Below are 21,117 nucleotides of genomic sequence, written 5' to 3'. Positions count from 1 at the left end.
AGGTAAGAATGAGGATCGAACGAGTGGAAGAGAGAAGAAGAGGATTGATTCGAGAAGATGTGGCGATAAACGGAAGGAAGAGAAGCAATGGAAATTAGAAAAAATGTTTTACAACCGATCGTAATGTATACGATGGAAAGCCGACGGCATATAACGACGACGACGACGACGACGACGACGACGACGACGACAAGAATGGTACGTATACGTTTACGTATGATGTATGTATATATGTGTGTACGATGTATGTATACATACAAGGATCGGCGAAGATATCCGATCGGCGCGTCGATCGTCGACCGATCATCGAGGGTGCGGAGTAGCTCTCGCTTTGGAGCGTCATGATTGGTCGACGGGGCTTACTTCGTTCGGGCCAACCTGCCGCTGCGCCGTGTCACCATGTTAGTTTGCCGGCGAGAGCGAGCAGTCAGTCGCTTACTGTCCGCGACCGGGTGAACGTCGTTCGTACGAGCCATGAATTGAAGGCTCGGACGATTTTCTCGTGCCGTCTCGTTCTTCGCGTCTTCTTTTTTTTCACGCTTTTTTCCCCCCTCTTCCTCCTCCCCCCTCCCGTCCTTGTTGTTCTTTCGTTCTCAACGCATGAGAGCGGTCAACGACGCAGTCCAGGTATACCCGGGCCGGTGGGATAATAGTAATAAATAATTGTTAGAAGAAAAGTAATATCGTACGTATTAGTAAGTAGTGTTAGTAATTAGTACGTTCGTAATTTTTACGACGAGAAGCTCGTAGCGAACGGAATAAAAGAGAGGAAAAAGAAAAAGAAAAAAAAGCACGAAAGGATAAGCTTTTGTTCCCTTTCGAATCGCGTGGAATTTTCGAGGATCACCCTCCGTTTCTCTCTTCCTCTTCCTCTCTCGCTCACTCGCTCGTTCGCTCGCTCGCTCGCTCGCTCGCTCGGTCCTTCCTCTATCGAGCGGGGAAAGGAAAAGTGGCTCGGCTCTGTGTGCTCGGAGTGCGGTGAGGGAGAACGACACGGAGGCGTGCGATGGCGGTGGCTGCGCCGGAGCCACGGCGGCCGCGCACCGTCTTTTCTGGTGGTGAACGTGCTTCCGGATGTGCTACGGACTATCGCCCCCAAAGAACTTTACGGCTGAATCGGACCAGTCCTCTCGTCGTTTTTCACGCTTTCGTCCTACTGCTCTTTTTCTTCGGCATTAAGATCGACGCCCTCAGAGTCGGTAAGTCATCTAGCAATGTTTCACCGGTCAACGACACCTACTTACGGTCTCTTCCTATTTTAAATTTCCCGCGCTTGTGGTATATAGAAAGAGAGAGAGAGAAAGAGTTCGATCGACCGTTACGCGCGATTGTCTTTTTTTTTCTTCTTTTTCCTTATGTTCTTTTTTCTATTTTTTTTTTCGTCTCTTTTAAACGAACATTTCGCGGCTATTTGCGGCTCGAAATGGAATGAGATAAAGCGATTTAACTTGTACTAGGTTTTGTTGACCAGAAGATGAAAGATTTCTAAAGTTCGACTCTCAATAGTAAATCTATCCCCATGCGATATTATTTTTTTGTGTTAGGTTATCCTTTTCGTGGAAAGGAAGACCGCCTTTTCTAACCTTTCTCTTCTTAACCTAGTACTTTTTTTCAAATCTTTTCGGGATATACAAAATCGTCCCAAAGTCGTCGTATAACGTTGTAAGAAGAAACGATTCTCTTTCTTCTCTTCTCTCTCTCTCTCCCCCCCTCTCCCCTCTCCCTCTTCGGTCTTTGTTCGAAGTGTAATCGAGTGAAAAATATTTTTCCATCCATACCCCACCGCGCCGTCACGCACATGTCCCGATCTCTGTTTTCATTCGACTGGTAAACATTCTGTCGTTTTATCTCCGTTGTTTTTTTCTTTTCTTTTCTTTTATTTTCTTTTTTCCCTTTTTTTTCTCTCCACGCTCATCTTACGCGCGAGACTCAAGTTCATCGATAATGCATACTAGTCGATCGCGAATAGCATTTGCTATTTTCAGCTTATTCTTGCTATCGTTAGACTGAGTAATAATTCTTCTCGATAAGAGACCTTGAATGCATTGAAAACGAATAAAAGATACAATTGCTTCGTTTTATTTGTATGAATAAGTTTATCGCTTAGAAGAAGCAAAAGGAGAATATGAGTATGAATATATAAATTCTCATTAAATTACGGTCGGTTTTTTCTTTTCTCTTTCTTTCTCTCTCTCTTATTTTCATATTTTCTACGATCGATGTTATATGAACTAATTACGTTGAAAGAATGAAAATAAGAGATAGAGAAAGAAGTATTAAAAAAATAAAAGAAGATAAAAGAAATTAAAAATGGAAAAAGTAAGAAAACAAGATAAAAAGAATAAAAAAATAAATAAAAAATGAAACCAGTAATATCTTAAAAAGAATGTAGCTTTCAATTGCGAGTTGCGATGCATGTTCAACAAGATAATACGCGTGGCACGTGGCCTCCTCTCTGGTCATAGTGTCACCTCGAAAGAGAGAGGGAGACAAAGAGAGGGCGAAAAGAGAGAGAGAGAGAGAGAGAGAGAGAGAGAGAGAGAAAGAAAGAGAAAGAGAGAGATTATAAGACGGAAAGAGACTTCTCTTTTCGGCTAGGTAAGAAAGATCGTAATCGGACTACACGGATGCTGTTGAGTTTCTTCAACGACGACGATGACGATCGACAACGACGACGACGATGACGATCGACAACGACGACGACGACGACGACGACGACGACGACGACGACGACGACACGACGACGATGACGACAGCGACGACGGCGACGACGACACGACTATGTGAAACCGGTTTTCACGAGAATTCTTTCCATCGTCGCCTTTTAGACGCGTATCAAACGTTAAGTTCATATTGCAAATGGCCTGAGAAATTTTCACAAAATTTTCCATCAAAAGAAATAAACAAAAAAGAAGAAACAAAACACAAAGAATTATACGCGCAAAAAAAAAACGAATGACAAAGTTCCAACAGCTTAATTAATTCAGAAACTTAAATCAATGAAATCGATTTAATATATTCAATCTATTCAATGAAAAAGTTGAAAAGGTTATTGAAAACGTACAAAAATGAAAAATGACAATATTCGCAAGCGTTTCGTAGAAAGAAAATTTTAGTATTACGCGTATATTTATGGGACAAATGTTATATATTTGTACAGGATGCATCAAAAGTTCTTGATAGATTGACTTGAAAATTCTTAGGCTTGTGCTTTTATAATCTGAATAAAAAAAGAAGCTTGGCGTAAAAATCTCGAAAAAGAATAAGATTGTAGACTTAAGAATCTAAGAAGGTACCCTGTACAAATATATAAGAAATTGTATATGTGTATAAATATACTCATAAATATGTAGCAGTTTTTTGGTATTATTACAAGTGTCGTTAAAAAAGATGTTTTTTGTTTTCTTTTCTTCTCTTTTTTTTTTTTTTTTTTTTTTTGGAACGAACAATCAAACATTGAAGAAAAAAATAATAAGGTTAACACGTTAATCTGTGCGTAAGGTGGAAGAAAATTCGGTGCATTTGATGTGTTTACACGGGTGCCTCCTCTAAACTCAAACCGGTTTCCTTCCTTTCCATTGGGATATTGTAAGAGATCTGAAAAAAGTATACGCGCGAGCCATTATACCGAGATGGATATGACGATGATGGTGCCTCGTGCAGTGTGCTGTGCTAGCTCGAACTGGTAGTATAGTAGGGGAGAGGGGTTGGTTAGTTGGATGGATGGATGAAAGGGATAGAGGGGATAGGAAAAGGAGAAAGAGTAGGAGGAGGCAGTCCTTTGGACCTGCTTCGTCGAGCCGATAAAAAGGAAGGTGTAACAGTGTTGACCTTGGTTCCGTTGCTCGTCTCCTACTTCTCTCCCTCTTACTCCTTATTCGTCGTGTGTTATTCATCGATGAAGTCAAACTTTCATCTTTTGAATGTACGAATGTCGAAAGACATTCGAATTTGTAAGAAATATTATTAATCTTAAATATTATTTATCTACATACAGGAATCTTGTGTTTTTATACGAATCGATAGTTTCGTTTGATAATGAAATTATTTGGTTTGTGCGCGTTAACGTGTGTGTTTAATTTCGTAGGAAAAAATAACTCGCAGAGATCCGTATCTAACATACGTATGTACCTATATGAGAAAGTAGAAATAAACATTCTACTTACAATTAGTGACACGTTTAGTCTCTTGTGTCATGTATAGCTGGTATGTATGCAGGAGATATAGTATACGGAAGAGTGTATGTTTTTCATTATTGCGTGCGTGTGTGCGTGCACGCATGTAATTGTGTGTGTATGTGTATGTGTGTGTCACAAACGCGATAATAACGTACGCGATAATAAAAAGACAAAATAAAGAACGATAATGAAGATGATGATGAAGAGGAAGAAGAAGAAGAAATTTATCGTATAGTCGAATCAAGCGGATGTAGAGTTTTATTGTTCGTCTACCGGCAAAGTGACAAATTAAGTTAACGCTTTTGTTCTGCTACGTCTCGTTTTTTTCGTTTCCGTGAAACCGTAAATTCATTTTTTTTAGCTCGAATATTTATCTTTTTATCTCTTAAGTATTGTCAATACCGAGTATGTATTTTTACCTTCTCTTTCATGTAAAAAAAATATTTTTACGACGATATTATTAGATTTCACTAGTGAATTAATTCGTCCAGATCGTATGCGAATACATGGAAATTGTTTAGTGCGTGCTAATCGTAACGAAACAGTTCTACAGGAACGATCTTTCTTTTTCTTTTCCTTCTTTTTCTTCTCCTTTGCTGCTTTTGCATATACATATGTACATACGTACATAGAGTCACGCACGCTCAGGATAAAAGTTCTCGTTCTCGTTCTCGTGCTCGTGCTCGTGCTCGTTCTCGTTCGGCTGTGACTCCGAACGTGCTACGTTCTTTAAATTGTCCAATCACCAGCCGCCATATCTTCTTTCGATCGAATTACGAGTTTTATATTAATTTATGTAAAATATTAATATATATATATATATACACATCGAATACTTTCTCTCTCTCTCTCTCTCTCTCTCTCTCTCTCTCTCTCTCTCTCTCTCTCTCTCTTTCTCTTTTGATACATAAATTTACGTGTAACTCGTCGACTTTATAGCCTTTTCTTTCCTCAGCATCGTTAGTTTAATATATACATCTATTCGATGAAAGTACGAGAGTTTAATCCTCTTCTCGTTCTGTGAGTAATCGTGTTATCCATCTTATTCGTGATTGCCACGAAAGCTAGGCGAACTCGAAACCCCAGAAATGTTCTGTTTCCAATATCCTGACAAGGAGGATTAACCGATTCAAAACGAAGTTCTATCTAACAACTATCTACATATCTACCTAACTACCTAACTACCTACATACCTACCTACCTACCTACCTACCTACCTACCTACCTACCTACCTATCTAGCTTTACCCGGTTTCTGCTTGGTAAAACGTTAATCTTACATGCTCGACAAGTTTACATAAATCATAATAATTGTGAAGTAGAGAATTGCATATGTGTATGCACAAAGCAAGCAGTAATATATATATATACACACACACACATATATATATAAATTCGTTTTTCAATAATACTGCATCAATTGTTACATTAATGGGTCGTATTTATAATAAATCTTACTCGAGGGAGAAAAAGGAAAGATCCATATCGGTGAAGATCCATGGTAAATGATAGACACTTTGCTTTGAGAGTATTGAGACGGTAAAAAGGAAGTGGGACGAATCAGTGGGTCAATGAAACAACCTTCGTATGTATGTAAGTAAATATGTATGTATGTATATATGTGTACAACGAAGAGGAACGATTCGTTCACCGCTCGGACGAACTTTTGCAAGCTCTGATTCCTTCGCGAGAAAGTTTTCGCAAGCACGCGATTCTTATTTCTCTTTGCTAGCATAAATTGGACTTGCTTTGTTAACGATCGAGAATCTTTCGAAAGCTATGAAAGTCGCTGACTGTGTAAATCCCATCTTTGAATAAAAAAAGGGAAGAAAAAAAGAAATATTCATTAACAAGATATGAATGCAAATTTTTTTATATATCTATACGTATGTTACATACTTCGTATTGTACCGTAAGAAATAAAATGAACAGAACGATATATAGTTTTATATAATAGATCCGTGTCTACTTTGTAACTTCAACGAGACATTCGATTACCATTGGCTGTCATTCGATCCATGGGACTTTACGAGTTTCCTTTGGTGCCGCTATTTGACTTTATATTCATCGTACGTCGTTTCCTATCGGCTTAAAGATGGAAGAGGAATTTTATGGGTACGATAGTATGTATGTTCGATGGAATATACCAACATCTTCTGTATTCATTATCGGATATTCCGTCGAAAAGTTTCTCATATTTTATCGTAATTATTTTCACATGGATTTTTTTTTTTTCTTTTTCCTCCTTTCATATATAACTTTCTACATATATACATACATACGTATCGTTACAACATACTATCTTTTGTCCGTCCCCATTAAATCAAGTAAACCGTAGTTAAGAAGTTTAACACCTTATACAGCTTTATAATATCTTATCCTTCTCGATCTTTTTCCTATTCTTTCTCGTTGTATTCTGTGTATTTTAAACCGTACCTTCTTCGTCGTGCCTACTACGGGTCTCTTAAACTTACTTTTAAAGATTTCACAAAGCCGCCATATCTGTATTACAATCCCCTGATTCCACCTTCTCGCCCAAGACAATTGAAATTTCTCTCTTTCTCAAAGGCGAACGTCATCGTAACCAACTTCACGATGACCGAGTTTATAAAAAAAGAAAAAAAGAAAAAAAAAAGAAGAGAAAAGAAAAAGAAAAAGGGGGAAGTGTTCGTCGATTGTCGATTCTTTGTTAGAAACGTTGAAAACGTTAACAATACAAACGAGAAATCGGAGAGAAGAATAAATGAAATATATACATACATACATATTCAGTTGATCAAAGAAAGATATCCATTATATTTCTTCCTTATCGATAAATTAAAATAGCTTTGTAAATATGTATATATATATATATATATATATATATATATATATATATCTTTGGCGTTTATGAAAAAAAGTAAGACCAAAAAACGAAAAGAAAAGAAAAGAAGAAAAAGAAGTTGAGACAAGGAAAGAGAAGAAAATAATAAAGAAAGGGAATAATCATTTAATCAGATTATAGTGGTTACTATAGGAGAGAGGTAGGACGATGATCCTGATTAAATTCACGAACGAAAAGAGTAGAGCGTGTGAGATGCGAAAGATGAAAAGAAGGGGAAAAATAATTCTCTCTCTCCCTCTCTCTCTCTCTCTCTTTCTCTCTTTCTCTCTCCTCTTGGAGAAGAGAAGAGTTGTCTCTTAGTCGGTGGCGATGTTCGTCGAGAGTCGATTTTACTCGGCAGGTAAAGAGTCAGTAGGCGGAGCGAGGTTCATTCACCTCGGCCTAGCGGCCGACCAGATAGCGGGACCCTGGCTGGCTCTCCATTGGGCCTGTCCGATCAGTACCTCCCTCTATAATACCTACACACCATATATATATATGTATGTATATATAAATATATATATATAAATATATAAATATATATAAGTATATGTATATGTATGTACATATGTATAATGTGTGCGTGTGTGTGTATACTATGTATAAATATATATTAATATTCAATATATTAATATTATATACACACACAGATGCACAGAGGGGGGGGGGGAGACGTATAGAGACTAAATTAAAAGTAGACTTGTAATTTTAAAATGTGAACAAAAAAACAGATAACAAAAAAGTAAGCCTAGAAAGTCTCGAAAAAAGGTAATTGATTTTTAAAATCATCTAGGAATACTTTTGGCCTTATTTCTGCTGTATTTCTTTTTTCTTTTTTCCCCCTTTGTTTTTATAGGAACTTGTAATATCTCTCTCTCTCTCTCTCTCTCTCTCTCTCTCTCTCTCTCTCTCTCTCTCTTTCTTTCTCTATTTCTATCCCTATATCTTTTTTTCTTTCTTTTTTTCTCTCATTCCCTTTAAATCGTCTAGCCAGGAAATCTAGGATTTAGAATCAGCTTACATACGTACAGTTCCACTCGATGAGTCGACTCTATCCTAGCGTGTCGAACGAGTTCTATTCTCAGAGTTGTAACGCACGGGATTACGTCTACCGGCGAACGTGTTGTAATAAGTAATCGAGCGATCGTTGAACCATATGGAAAATCATTTCAGGACGATAAAAGGAATCTGTGTGTTATTTCTCTCTCTCTCTCTCTCTTCCTCTCTCTTTCTATCTCTGTTCATCGTATTTTAAAATTATTGTTGATAAATACAAGAGAAACAGCAAAATTACAGTATTGAAATTATGTATTATATTACTACAAGATATTATTTATAAATCATTTGCTGAATTTAGAGAATTCTGAGTTTTCCATGAGAAACTAGGAACACACAGCTATCTTTTTCTTTCTTTATTTATTTTGGTTTTTTCAAATTTTAGAGTAGAACTTTATCGTTTTGTCAAATGAAACGCAAGCTACGCTCTGTTTTTCAGCGAGCATCGATCAAAAGGTAACCAGGGAAGCCGTCGTGTTGAGTGTGAAAATGAATGCAAATTGATTTACGTCATATTTCGAAGCTCTCTTTCGGACGCCGTAGTCGTGTCCGTAGTCTCTTTTGTAAATATTATGTACATCTAACTCTCTTTCTGAATTATCTTGATCTGAAGTGTAATTTATTTATTTATTTATTTATTTATTTTTAATACTTGTATAACTGCTAAGCTTTCATTTGCCTGAATTATTATGATTTTTAATTGAATTTTATTTATTTATTTAAATTTTTTTTTATACATGGGTCAAAAGATTCCCAGATGAGTCGAAAGTCGCTAGACGATTTATAAAATCCACTACTTTTTAAACTGATTTTTACTTTTTTTGTTTTTCAGATCGTAAAACTAAAAATTTAGAAACTGTCTTACAAAGTAAAGTTATTCTAGATCTAAAATTTTTATATTTCTGTTTCCGTCGTTAGATTTCTTCGTCCATCTGAATTATTATGATTATAAATTTAATTGGATTAATTGATTAATCAATTAATCAATTTTTTTTTTGAAAAATGAATCCAAAGTTCAAATGAAATAATATTATATGTATGGGACGATTGATTTATTTATCGTTGATTGATATTTATCGTTCGTATTGATTAAAATAAATTCTCTCGTTTTTTACGTTATAAGTATATAAAAAAAAAATTTGTGTTAATTATTTGCAATGCTAGAAAATAACGTTTTACCATTATCAAACGTAGAAGAAAATATTTTTAAGGAGCATCGAGTTCGAGCGCTTTCTCGCGAGAAATACCGAGAGCTCTAGTATCCACTATGAAGTCGCACGATTTCCCGTGACGCGACCGATCAAAGGTGAAACTTGTCGTTTGTGATCATGTTTCATGAGCATTTCTTTGAATTCTCACAAATTTCGAGTATCTTAGAGTACAACTTTTTTTTTTTCTTTTTTGTTCCGTTTTTTCTTCTTCTCTCACTCTTTTCTCCCATAGAGATAATTATAGCTTTGTCGCCATCAATGATTCGACAAAGGAAAAACTTTTGAAAACGTAGCTGTTTCATTTTATTTTATTTTATTTTATTTTATTTTATTTTATTTCTTCGTTCGGTTCTCTATCAAAGTTCTCTATTAGATTTACGTTTCTTTTGGAAACGTAGATTACACCTCCTTCTTTCTATCTTGAAATATCTTCCTTTTCGCGTTCAGAGTTTCTTTGTTGGTATTAGTGACTTGATACCGTTAAACGATTTCGTATTTTGTTCGGGGGGGAAAAAAAAAAAAAAAAAAAAAAAAAAAAAAAAAAAAAAAAAAAAAAAAAAAAAAAAAAAAAAACTTTCTTTTCTCATTCGTTCGACGCAAACTACTGTGCGAAAGGGGAAGCCATTCCTCTCTTGTCAGTTTGTACGTATGTTTTTGTGTGTGTGTACACCCGCGCCCGCGTATGTATGCATTTATGTGCTTGTGTGAGAAACATCGTATGAAAGGAGTAGAGTAACGTGAGCTCCTAACGTCAGCCATAAAAGTTCTTAATTAAAATCGCTATTAAAGTGTCGCAGAGAGACTACTAGCTAGTCGGACGCCAAAGTTTTCGTAACTTTTTTTTCTTTTTCTTTTTTTTTTTTTTTCACGTTGTCTAGAAACGACGTGTGAAAGTCATTCCACACGTCGTAGGTACTTTTTCAAACTAACGTTCCTCCTCTTTCTATGCTATTGTTCAACGTGAATCACGGACCTTCTCTCCTAAGTCCTCCTAGTTTCCTGTTTGATATTCGAAAAATCTGATGGAAGAATTTTAGTAGACTAGAGTAACGAATTTGTTTATGGATATCGGTATTTGAACGACTACTCGAATAAAAGTTGAAATTTCTCTTGTATTTATTTTTTGACGTGACAATCGAAGTCTAAGGACCCGAGACAAAAATTAAATATTTTTGTTATTACGAGGATACACGATCTATAATTTGATAGATGATTAATTATCGATATATTTTTTCATGCGTTTAGTGAATAATACTAAAACAAGATTAATATTATAATTATATGAATATATATATATACATGCATTATATATATAATATTATAACATATTAATATTACTTTAATATTCGTATTAATGAATTGATATTAAATAATTGATTTTGTATCGTTTTGTTAGCTAAAAAAAAAAGAGGAAAGGAGAATCTTTATTTTTGCAAACAAGTCTAGTTACTCGTTGTTTAATTTTAATATACACACGTACAAACACACACACACAATGCACAAGTTTGTCTAGAAAAGTTAACTCGAGTCAAGCTACATGGCTAGTTCTCGGCTACGATTCTAACTGTAAACGAGGGAGCACGCGTTCTTGAAAGCCACGCGTCCGCATTTTAGCGGTTCATGGATTACATGTAAATGCACCTGTCTCTCTATTGGCCGACGTTCGAGGTGCCCTGAAAGGAGGTGTGTGGACTATCGTATATCGCGTGCTTCTACGGGTGCTTCTCGTTACCATGCGTTCGACTTGATTATCAGAGAATTCAATGCCAGTCTAGTGATCAATGCTAGTATTTTTTGTATGTATGCAAAAGTTATTATTAAATAAAAATTTACATCATTTTTTTCATACGAAATAAAAGTTACCTTTCGTGATAAAGATTTAATTTGTTTTTACGCGACGATATTACTTCCAGATAATACACGCAGATTATAGATCGATTTGTTTTCTCTTTTTTCATTTTCGTTGAAGAATAATTTCTTAGAAAGATTTCGATGATTTGGAAAGAATAGAGTATGCAGTTTTCTTTTTTTCTTTTTATACATATAAGGAATATGTAAATATAACAATCAAAGAGATTAATAGATATCTAATGAGATTAAAAACATATAAAATATAAGACAAGAGGATAAAATAGAATTCTTCCGTTATCAGGGGGCATTGCCTTCGAGCGATTAATTCTTTCAATCGATTCAACGTTAGATATATAGAGAGAGAGAGAGTAGCGCGCGTACACTGGTTTTGAATATTAGCTCTTTCTCTTTCTCTTTCTCTGTCTGTCTGTCTGTCTGTCTGTCTGTCTCTCTTTCTCTCTCTTTCTCTCTGTCTCTTTTTCTTTGTCTCTGTCTGTATCAGTCGGACGAATTTCGTGTACCAGTTCGGAGAGCAAGCGACACTAGCCTCGAGAGAGAGAGTCACCGACCTCTGCTTTATTTCCGTACCACTTGCTAATGCCAATTCGATTACTACTTGTCAATTATTCCAGACCGGAGAGATGTTCTAACGAAGTCACCGATATGTCTTCTCTGGTGTTCTCTTGTGAGATTTGTTAGTCGTGTCGTGGCTATTGTCCTCGGTAATACGATATAGTAGTAGTCATCTATTCGTGTCTTCCTCTTCTTCTTCTTCTACTATTTCTTCCTCTTCTCCTTCTTCTTCTTCTTCCTCTTCTTCTTCTTTATCTTCTTCTTCTTCCTCTTCTTCTTCTTTATCTTCTTCTTCTACTTCTACAAATTTAGGATGTAAAAGAAGTAGATAACTTGAAACGGTAATAGCAAATAACGACAAGAACAAAGGTAACAGTAGAAACAAGTACTAGTGACATTGTTGTTTAGCAGCATAGAAAAACTAGTAAAAATATAGTAGTGCAGTTGTCGTTTAGCCGCATCGATATTAATATAGTTGAAAATAATAATCGACAAAGAATAACAACATGAGTGAGCATAATGATAAAAACAAGAAGTAGTAACATTGTTTTTATTATAATTATAAATAGCAAATAACGCTAGTAACAAAAACTAGCATAAAAAATAAGTAATACAATCGTTGCGTAGCAGGATTGGTGTTGTCGTAGTTGAAAATAGCAAATAACAAACATTAACAATAAGAACGAGAATAAAGATAAAGACACAAGTAGTATCATTGTTGTTCACTAGGATTGGTGTTGCCATAGTTGTCTGCCCTACATAACCATAGGAGTCTTTCGACCAATGAGGACTTATTGTACAAGCTTGTTCTCTGATTCCACCTATTACGGGACGCGCTTTAGAACGAGCTAGCTATGCTATGCTGTCCTCTACTAAACTATACTATACTACGTTACGACGTTCGTTTCGTTTAGAAACGATATCCCGCTCTTTATTGACGCTGCCAATCAGGTAATCGTGAGGCATGCACGCGCTCGCTACGCTTCATCAAAGCTCGTTTTTCCGTGCCCCAGTTTTGCGGTTAATCGGCCTGAGAGGACTCCTTCTCCTTCTTTTCCTCCCCCTCTTTCTTTCATCGTCGACATTTCCTTCTTAAGGTGCGTTCGATCGAATCGAACTAAATGTTCGCGAACGTTCGAAATGAAGAATCGACTTATAAGATGTATATGAAAAAATATATATATATATATATATGTATATATATTTTATATGTATTCCAAATATTTTGTTTCTGTTTAAATAAGTTTTATATGATATAAAACTTGTAATATAATATAGTATAATGTAATATAATGTAAAACTTATATTTATCATATAAAAAGAAAATATGTAATGAGTATTACGAGTTTTACTAGTATAATTACATTATACTAATCACAAATAATACATTTTATTTGAGAATGAACGGATATAATTTCTATTGGAAATCTGAGTATATCTCCGTTTTAATTAATGTTTAAATTTGAGATATTCCCAGCACGGATATCGAATAATAATAAATTCACCGTTAATTTATTACTGCAGAGTAAAACCTTTGACGATTCAATTAAATTCTTATTCCTTTTATAACTTCCATAAGAAATAGAAAAGCATAATAGTCGTACTAATAATTATAATAATAATAACAACAACAACAACAACATAATAATAATAACAATAACAACAATAATAATAATAATAATAATAGAATCCAGCCAAGAAATTACTGTGTTTCGATGTCGTCAATTTTTTTGACCTATTAACGTCACATAAAGAATTAAGTTTGCATGTTAAAAAGATCGTTGATTGAAATCATCGATCATTGTGATTTAAGATACTGAAAAAGGCAAATGGAAAAGAAATTGATGAAAATGGCGCATTACAATTTTCGTTACGATCGAATGAAAAAAGAACAAAGAGTAATGAGGTCGTCCCCGTCCCCATCGTATCTCAGGTTGAGACTCCGTGTTCATTGGCTGCTAAAGGCAGGTTCACACGCGAGAAATACTTAAAACTCGCGATACTCCAAGTAGACTGGCAGAGAGCCGTTGGCGAAACGTTTATAGCAATTAGTACTAGGCGTGCTAATTCACGAACGCTCGGCTCGTTGCACGTCGCGTTACGTGGGATCGAACCAAGCGAAACGCCGTTAACGTTCTTTTTTATCGCCAATACTTTCTATCCTCTTGCGAGAATCTCGTTGTCATTTTTTAGATCCATCATACAAGCCTATTACGTTCTCTTAGTTCAAAAATAAATCGCTGTATCCGTTTCAGAAATAACGTATAACGCAATGTTTCTTTTATGGTTTTTTTTCTTCGATGCCCAAATTTTTGCACCAACTAGGGATAAAATTGAACATCCTTAGATTCGGCTTTTTATCGATTTTATGTTATAAGTAGGAAAAGTGTATAGGGATAGAAAAAAAGTTTTACGACAAAAGTTTCCTCTTTTAATAAGGATTGTCATTTAATAAAAGATTTATCATTCATAATATCTTCAAAAATTCATTTTTCTTTTCTTTTTTTCTTTTTCATGTGAAATCTTAATCGGTAATTTAAATAACTATGAAACGATATAATACATTTTTTTTTTCTTATACAAATACAAGCTTCGATTGTACGGATAGATTGTGTTTTTCCACAAACGAAGAACTTTTGATTCCCATTGTATTATACGTACGTTGCATGACGAGCGGTATTTTTCTAACACGTACAAAAGGAAGATAATTATATATACTTTTGTTTCTCATTACATAGTAGGTAAATATACCAGATGGAAATAAAGGAAAAAGAAGAGAATTGTTAGATATAACTTATGTTTATTAGAATCTTTTCATTTTTAACATGATCATCGGACTTTTCTTTTATTTTCTCACGAAGCAGATAATATAATGCGGGGGTTTAATAAACGATTCAAATATATAGTTACATAATTTCGAAGATACACGTATGTAATGCGAATATTATAAATTATTTTCCATAGTGATGAAATTCTTCAAAAAATGGTATCATCCGATACGGATATTAATATATTCTCATTATCTTAACGCTAAACGAAACGATATAAATGTGATAACCCTTCGATGCGTCTATATCTTATATACAGAGAAACGTCGTACAAAGTAGTTATAGAACGGTGTCTATTGAAAACTACAATACCAGTCATTAGGTGCATCATAGTCGTTTAATTTTTCAATACTTTTTTTTCAAAAATTATATTTCCAAATGAATTTTGTTATTTTTGATGTTGATCTTATTTGATGTATATCTCTGGCTTGGTTTGGCTTGTATCATAGATTACGGACCACCCTGTATAATTTTTCAATCTCGTAATAAATTAACTAAATAAAAGCACCATAAATATGATACAATGGGATTCGGAAGTTTATCGATTGGTCGAGGAACACAATTCGTCAATATACAACAAGGCTTGTATTTGTATTAACAAAAAAGTATGTATTGTGCTGTGATACATACTTTTATATTACAATTTTATATCACAATGCCTTGTAAGTATAACTTATATCAGTACGTAACTATACAACTATATTAATTATACAACTTATACTGATATAATTATACTAACAATAAGAATACGACGTATACTTAGAAAACATTAAATGCCGGATATAAACTGACGATTAATAATCTACTTGCGAAATAATGAAACATGATGGATACACAAATACAGTATATATTTGTCAATGTTACTTGGAGTTATAGACTATTAATATCGTATCATTGATATACTTTTTCTTTTCTTTTCTTTTCTTTTCTTTTCTTTTTTTTTAGATCAATTAAAGTCGCATAAAGACGAATAAAAAACAATCTAGGCTACTAGAGAAAAACGCGCGAAATTCTCGGAATCTTTGCTATCTTTCCAGAAGAATGCTCGCAATCTATTGAACCTCGACACGAAAATGCAATAAGAGTGCAATGATTCGATATAACGGGGTCATCTTGGAAATCCAGAGATCGCTTTGGCCCGTCGATCGTACGAAGATAATCGGATCAGTCGTGACAGTCACGAACGCTATGCGGCATACATACATACACACATACATACACACATACATATACTCATATATATCGTTTGCTTGTGCCATTCAACCGTTCAATGTGTATATACTCGTCGCTACTGATTCTGTTGCGCTGTTACTCCTACTCTACGTACAAGGTCACGAGTAGACGAATGCTCGATTAATGATCTAACGAAGGGAACTCTTACAAGGGACGTTTATACGTCGTTGATCGTTTTCGAAAAAAAAAATACAATAAAATAAGATAAAATAAAAAAGAAACAATGAGTAATTACGTCTTCCTTTTCTTTTTATTTTTCTTTTTTCTTCTTCAATATTTCCAATGAAGATCCGCAAGGGAATATGAAGTTGTTGATTGGTAGAAATCATTAGGTCGCAGAAACCTGAAGCTACGTTGTAAACTTTCCATAAGAAAATAAAATGCGAATTACCTTACTAATTCGCATTAGGATAGAGTATCTCTCTTTCTATCTCTATCTCTGTCTTTCGTTCAAGTCGATGTAGTACTCACAAACGCATTGGTATACCAGTCGTGCACCATTTAAGGCCAATCGCTAGGTGCACTTTCTATGGAACGAGCGAATTTCACGTTCCCAACGTGACTCTCTTTCTGGTGGCCAGAAACAACACCACAACGCTGTCCTCCTCCCTCTTTCACCTCCTACTCATTCTCCATGCCGAGCTCCAATCCCTGACACTTGGTACTTTTCATTTACTTCCGTGATTAAAACTCCGTCTTCCTTTAACTTACTTCTTTCCCAGTTTCTGCTTCATCTCTCTTTATTCCTTCTTCCATTTTATTTTTCTCCTTTAAATAGGAAATGCCATTCAACAAACTGGTTCTCTACGTTTCTACGAAATCTAATCTAAGCAGGAGAAAGAGAATCGTCGAGTGTTCTGCTGACCTCGAGAAAATCACTTTACATCTTACGTCTTAACTGTTTCTCCAAACTTATAAATAAATGAATCGATCAATCAATCGGTTGATCAATTGAAATGCAAACTTATTTGAAAATGTGCGAACAAATTTGATGTTCCTCTTAAACTAATAATGACGAGTATGTTGTTTTTTTTTCGTTTCTTTCTTTTTTTTTTTTTTCTTTTTTGACGATGGTTGAGAATCGAACAAAAAAGATTTTGTATTTATCAATCGACGATTAAATATTTGATAGTGTTAGTGAGTAATTTACAAAATTAAAAACAAATTTTGTATTTGTAATTCTTTAAATGGATCTATAGAAGAATCAAGAAAAAAAGCGAAGAATAAAAAATCAAAATTAAATAGTGTAATTTTATTTAAAACCAATGCGAAATTTACTACTGCTGCTGCTATTACTGCTACCGAATAATTAATTAAATTTCCCGTACAAATTTCGAGATTCTATTAGAAATGCAAATATAACATATAAAAATAGAAATGAAGAAATAACAATATCCTACTAATTTAGTCGATGATTAAACAAAATTTCTTTTTTGTTTTGCAAAGATTTGAAATCTCGATTTTCTTTTTCTTTTTTTCACATCACGAAACTTTAATTAAACTTCGTAAAAATTCACAAGTCACTTAAACTTTGATGTTCCCTTCTCTATTGCTGCTCGAAACGGCGTTTTCTTTTTCTTTTTCCCTCCGTTTTTTTTTCTTTCCCCTTTTTTTTTTTTTAACGAAAAATCGACGATAATAAAAGTTGTACGTTGACGATATTTACTATATAAATTGGATAGTACCGATTTATTTTTTCTTGAAAAATAAAATATCCTCAAACAAGTAGTTAGACTTTGGAAAGACGTTTTTAACGATCCTAATGAACGTTCTTTTAATGTTTCTCTCGAGATGATGATGCCTTGGGCAATTGCAGCAGTTGAGGAGGACCGAGAAGAAATTAAGGTCGCACGTTTGCACCTCGTTTCGATCTTCGATAGTGATGTGATTTCAGGTCGACTTCGATCTCTTTGTTTGAAAAGAATACCAATGAGAACGATTCTTGAACGAACAAGATTACCAATTGGATTATTTGAAACTTCTCAATCGACTAAATTCAATGTATTTACAATCTGCATTAAGTCAGACGTATTATCGTTGTAATTATCAATGTTGACCAATGGAACGCGAGAATTTCTCGTAGCATAATATGTATTTACGTATGTACATACATACATATATATATATATATACGATACGTGGGAACTTGGCAATTTTCTCGCGATTCACTTAAATGTCAAACAATGACCCATCGATCGGATATATCTTTCTATACTTACATATATGCGTTTATCATCGTCGAAGAAAAATGCCACGTTCAATGCCATCGTTAATGCATTCCATAGAGAAAGTATATACTCGTCCCTGAATTCCTTTTAATAGATTGTCTTTTTAACAAATATGTCAATCTTATGTTTGCTTCTAAATTTACACATATCCATGTATTTATTATATATGAATATTATCATACATATTATATATTTATATATTACATATATGTATATAATATAAATATAGAAAACATAAATAATATATAAGTGTGTGTGTGCGCGCGCGTGTGTGTGTAAAGTAATTTTCGACGAGAAGCAAAAATAAGAGACCAAAAAAAACATTATAAGAAAAATATCTAACTTTAAATGTGTCCAGTTTGACATTTCTTATCACATGTGTGTGTGTGTGTGTGTGTGTGTGTGTGTGTGTGTATCATTTTTATTGCGATCGTGGAAAAAGAAAAAAAAACAAACAAACAAAGAAAAATCAAAGAAAAGAAGGAAAAAAACGAGAAGCTTCGTTTGATTCCTAGGACCAGAATGAATCACCGGTAATACGATCTTCAGAAGGGCAAATCAATTTTATAGTCATCGCGTCGTTGTCGTCGTCGTCGTCGTCGTCGTCGTCGTCAAGTAATTTTCTACGGAAATCAAGCACTGTGTTAATCGTGTTGGACGAAGGAACAATAAGGAATACATTTTGCTTAGTAACGTTAAGATTAGGAATTATACGACATTTTCGCATGAGCTATAATCATACGCGTCACTGATACATGTTCTCCAAGTAAATGAGAGACCGTTTAACTCGTCATTTTAATGATAAAGAAGATTACACGTATTCGAATTCGTAAAAGAATATTTAAGAGATTTGGGAGAAAAACGAGTTGAGAACGAATGATTTCTTGATAAATCAAATTTATTCATTTGGAAATAGTGCGATTGCTTAACTATTTATCGTGTATACATATATATATATATATATATACATACATATAAGCAAGGTGTTAAAAATGTGTGGGATATTACGAGATAAAGAGAGAGAAAGAGAGAGAGAGAGAGAGAGAGAGAGAGAGAGAGAGAGAGAGAGAGAGAGAGAGAGAGAGAGAATGGACGTTCATTCTTAGCTACTTGACTACATACTTCTAAGCCTCTCTAGCTCTCGCGGTACCAGCCAGTACGAGCCAGCGCCTACGTCACTTTTTCTTGATCGCACGAATCCGTCTTCCAACGTACCAATTAACTCGCTCATTCGTTATTATTTTTTTCCCCCTTCTTTTTCCTTTTTCCTTTTTCCTTTTTTTTCTGTTCTGTTTATTCCTTTTTCTTTTTGATACTCTAACATAGAGCAACGAAATCTTCTCGATTGCGCCACTTGGTGTCCGTGACGATTACTCAATCGTTTCGTATGGCCAACAGAAATTTTTCGAATAATAAATTTCCTTGATACTTCAATTTCGAAATTAAATAATAAATCATTTGTACATATAGAACTTCCGCATATACTTCATACGTTCGAATGATAAATCAAAAGAATTTTTACACATCAACTATCGACACGATCCTATAAAAATATAATTATCAACAATAATGATAATAATAGTAATAATAGTAGTAATATTAAAGGATTTCATAATTGGCGTAAGAAAAGGGGAAAAAAAAGGATAGAGGAGGGGAAGGAAAAATATGAAAAAAAAAAAGAAAAGAAAAGAAAATAATTAAAAGTCAGACTAATCTCGTAAGCAAGAAAATAATTCGTCTTATCATCAGATAAATATCAATGTTGTTGATCTCGAAACAGTAGTTAATAAGAAAAGGCGCGTTTGGTGTATGCTTACCAAGTGCGCATTCGGTGCACTCCTGCACCCCGTCCTCTCTCGATGCACATTCCCTCCCAACAGTCGCTATCTCTCTGCTGAGTGGTACCAGGCCGCACAGCCTGGCACGAACGCTGCACTTCCAAGACCGTGGGCCACCTCTTCTTCTCCTTCCTCCTCTCTCTCTCTCTCTCTCTCTCTCTCTCTCTCTCTCTCTCTCTCTCTCTCTCTCTCTCTCTCTCTTTCATACACACATACATATACATATACATATACATTCAATCACTTGTGTACGGCATAACACGCACGTGAATGCACGACACACACATATCCATATAAAGCACACGTACAAGACAACACTAATGTACCCGTCACCTATCCTCTTTCCTCTTCTTGTTCCTTTCGTATTTGACTCGAAGAAGCCGTTCTCCTCAGCAAGTCTCTTCATCGTACCAGGATGGGAGATGTTTCCTTTTTTTTTCTTCTTTTTTTTGTATCGCGCGATTTATTAAGATTTATTTCTCTCTCTTTCTCTCTCTTTTTTCTTCTTAACATCTATTTATATATACATAGATTACATACATATGCATGTATATGACCTATGTTTTGTCTATTCCTCATCCGCTCGTATCTACGTATTATCGTTCCTCTTTGTTTCTTTTTATTATTCCTTATTTCACCTCGTATCTCGCGAACGAACGGAGCGGAGAAGATCACTTCCGTTTTCTGAACCCTTGAAAACTCGGTTTTATTCTCTTTTTATTCTATCTTAACGATCACGGTATTCCTGGCACATTCTGAATTGAATATTTTCTATTTTTAAGTTAACTTAAAGTTCTACTACTTACGTGCATATGGTATCATCGATATCTCTTTAGGATATTTTCTAATATTAGATCTCTCCTAGTTTTTCCTTTTGAGAATGAGAGAGACGACATAGTTTTGCAAGATCGGTGCCTCGGAGACTTGCTTTCTCGTCCAAGGACGAAGGATTCAAGGATCTCTCTAATGGAAAAGTTTCTATAATAGTCTCTATCTCCTCTCTCTCTCTCTTTCTTGAGTATATCAGTAGATCGTAGTGAATCTAGGTTTGATTTCTTTTTTTTTTTTTCTTTTTCTTAATAATTTTTTCTTAATAGTTCAGATCTGGTACATCAACGACGAATCGTCAAATTTGAGAATAAAGGAAAGAAAAATTTTTATATTGCGAATATCCTGTAGACAATATTCTTTTTGTGGTCAATAATATCCCAGAGTATATAATTCGGATGTATAGAGATCTCTTTCTCTCTCTCTCTCTC

At 34.7% G+C, this 21,117-nt stretch overlaps 1 protein-coding gene and 1 long non-coding RNA gene across 3 annotated transcripts in view; one reads left to right on the top strand and one right to left on the bottom strand.

Moving 5' to 3' along the window:
• Positions 1–238: 238 nt before the first annotated feature.
• The window catches only part of LOC122628080 (low-density lipoprotein receptor-related protein 2), a 44,554-nt gene continuing 23,675 nt past the window's right edge, over positions 239–21,117 (top strand). The window contains exon 1 of the mRNA XM_043809910.1: positions 239–1,199. Coding sequence (XP_043665845.1) covers positions 1,007–1,199 — 193 coding nt within the window. The 5' untranslated portion in view covers positions 239–1,006. The remainder of the gene's footprint in view (positions 1,200–21,117) is intronic.
• Positions 14,176–19,991, bottom strand: LOC122628123. Of its 2 annotated transcripts, none has more exons than XR_006326983.1 (3): positions 19,838–19,991; positions 19,143–19,563; positions 14,176–16,560 (listed from the first exon to the last, which is right to left on the bottom strand). It is a non-coding gene; the product is annotated as an uncharacterized LOC122628123 (long non-coding RNA). The 2 variants fall into 2 exon arrangements; XR_006326982.1 differs by lacking the exon at positions 14,176–16,560 and adding an exon at positions 18,457–18,643.

Source organism: Vespula pensylvanica, chromosome 1, assembly GCF_014466175.1.
Source record: "Vespula pensylvanica isolate Volc-1 chromosome 1, ASM1446617v1, whole genome shotgun sequence".
In the NCBI taxonomy this organism is placed as follows: domain Eukaryota; kingdom Metazoa; phylum Arthropoda; class Insecta; order Hymenoptera; family Vespidae; genus Vespula; species Vespula pensylvanica.
This window is presented reverse-complemented; position numbering and strand designations above follow the sequence as displayed.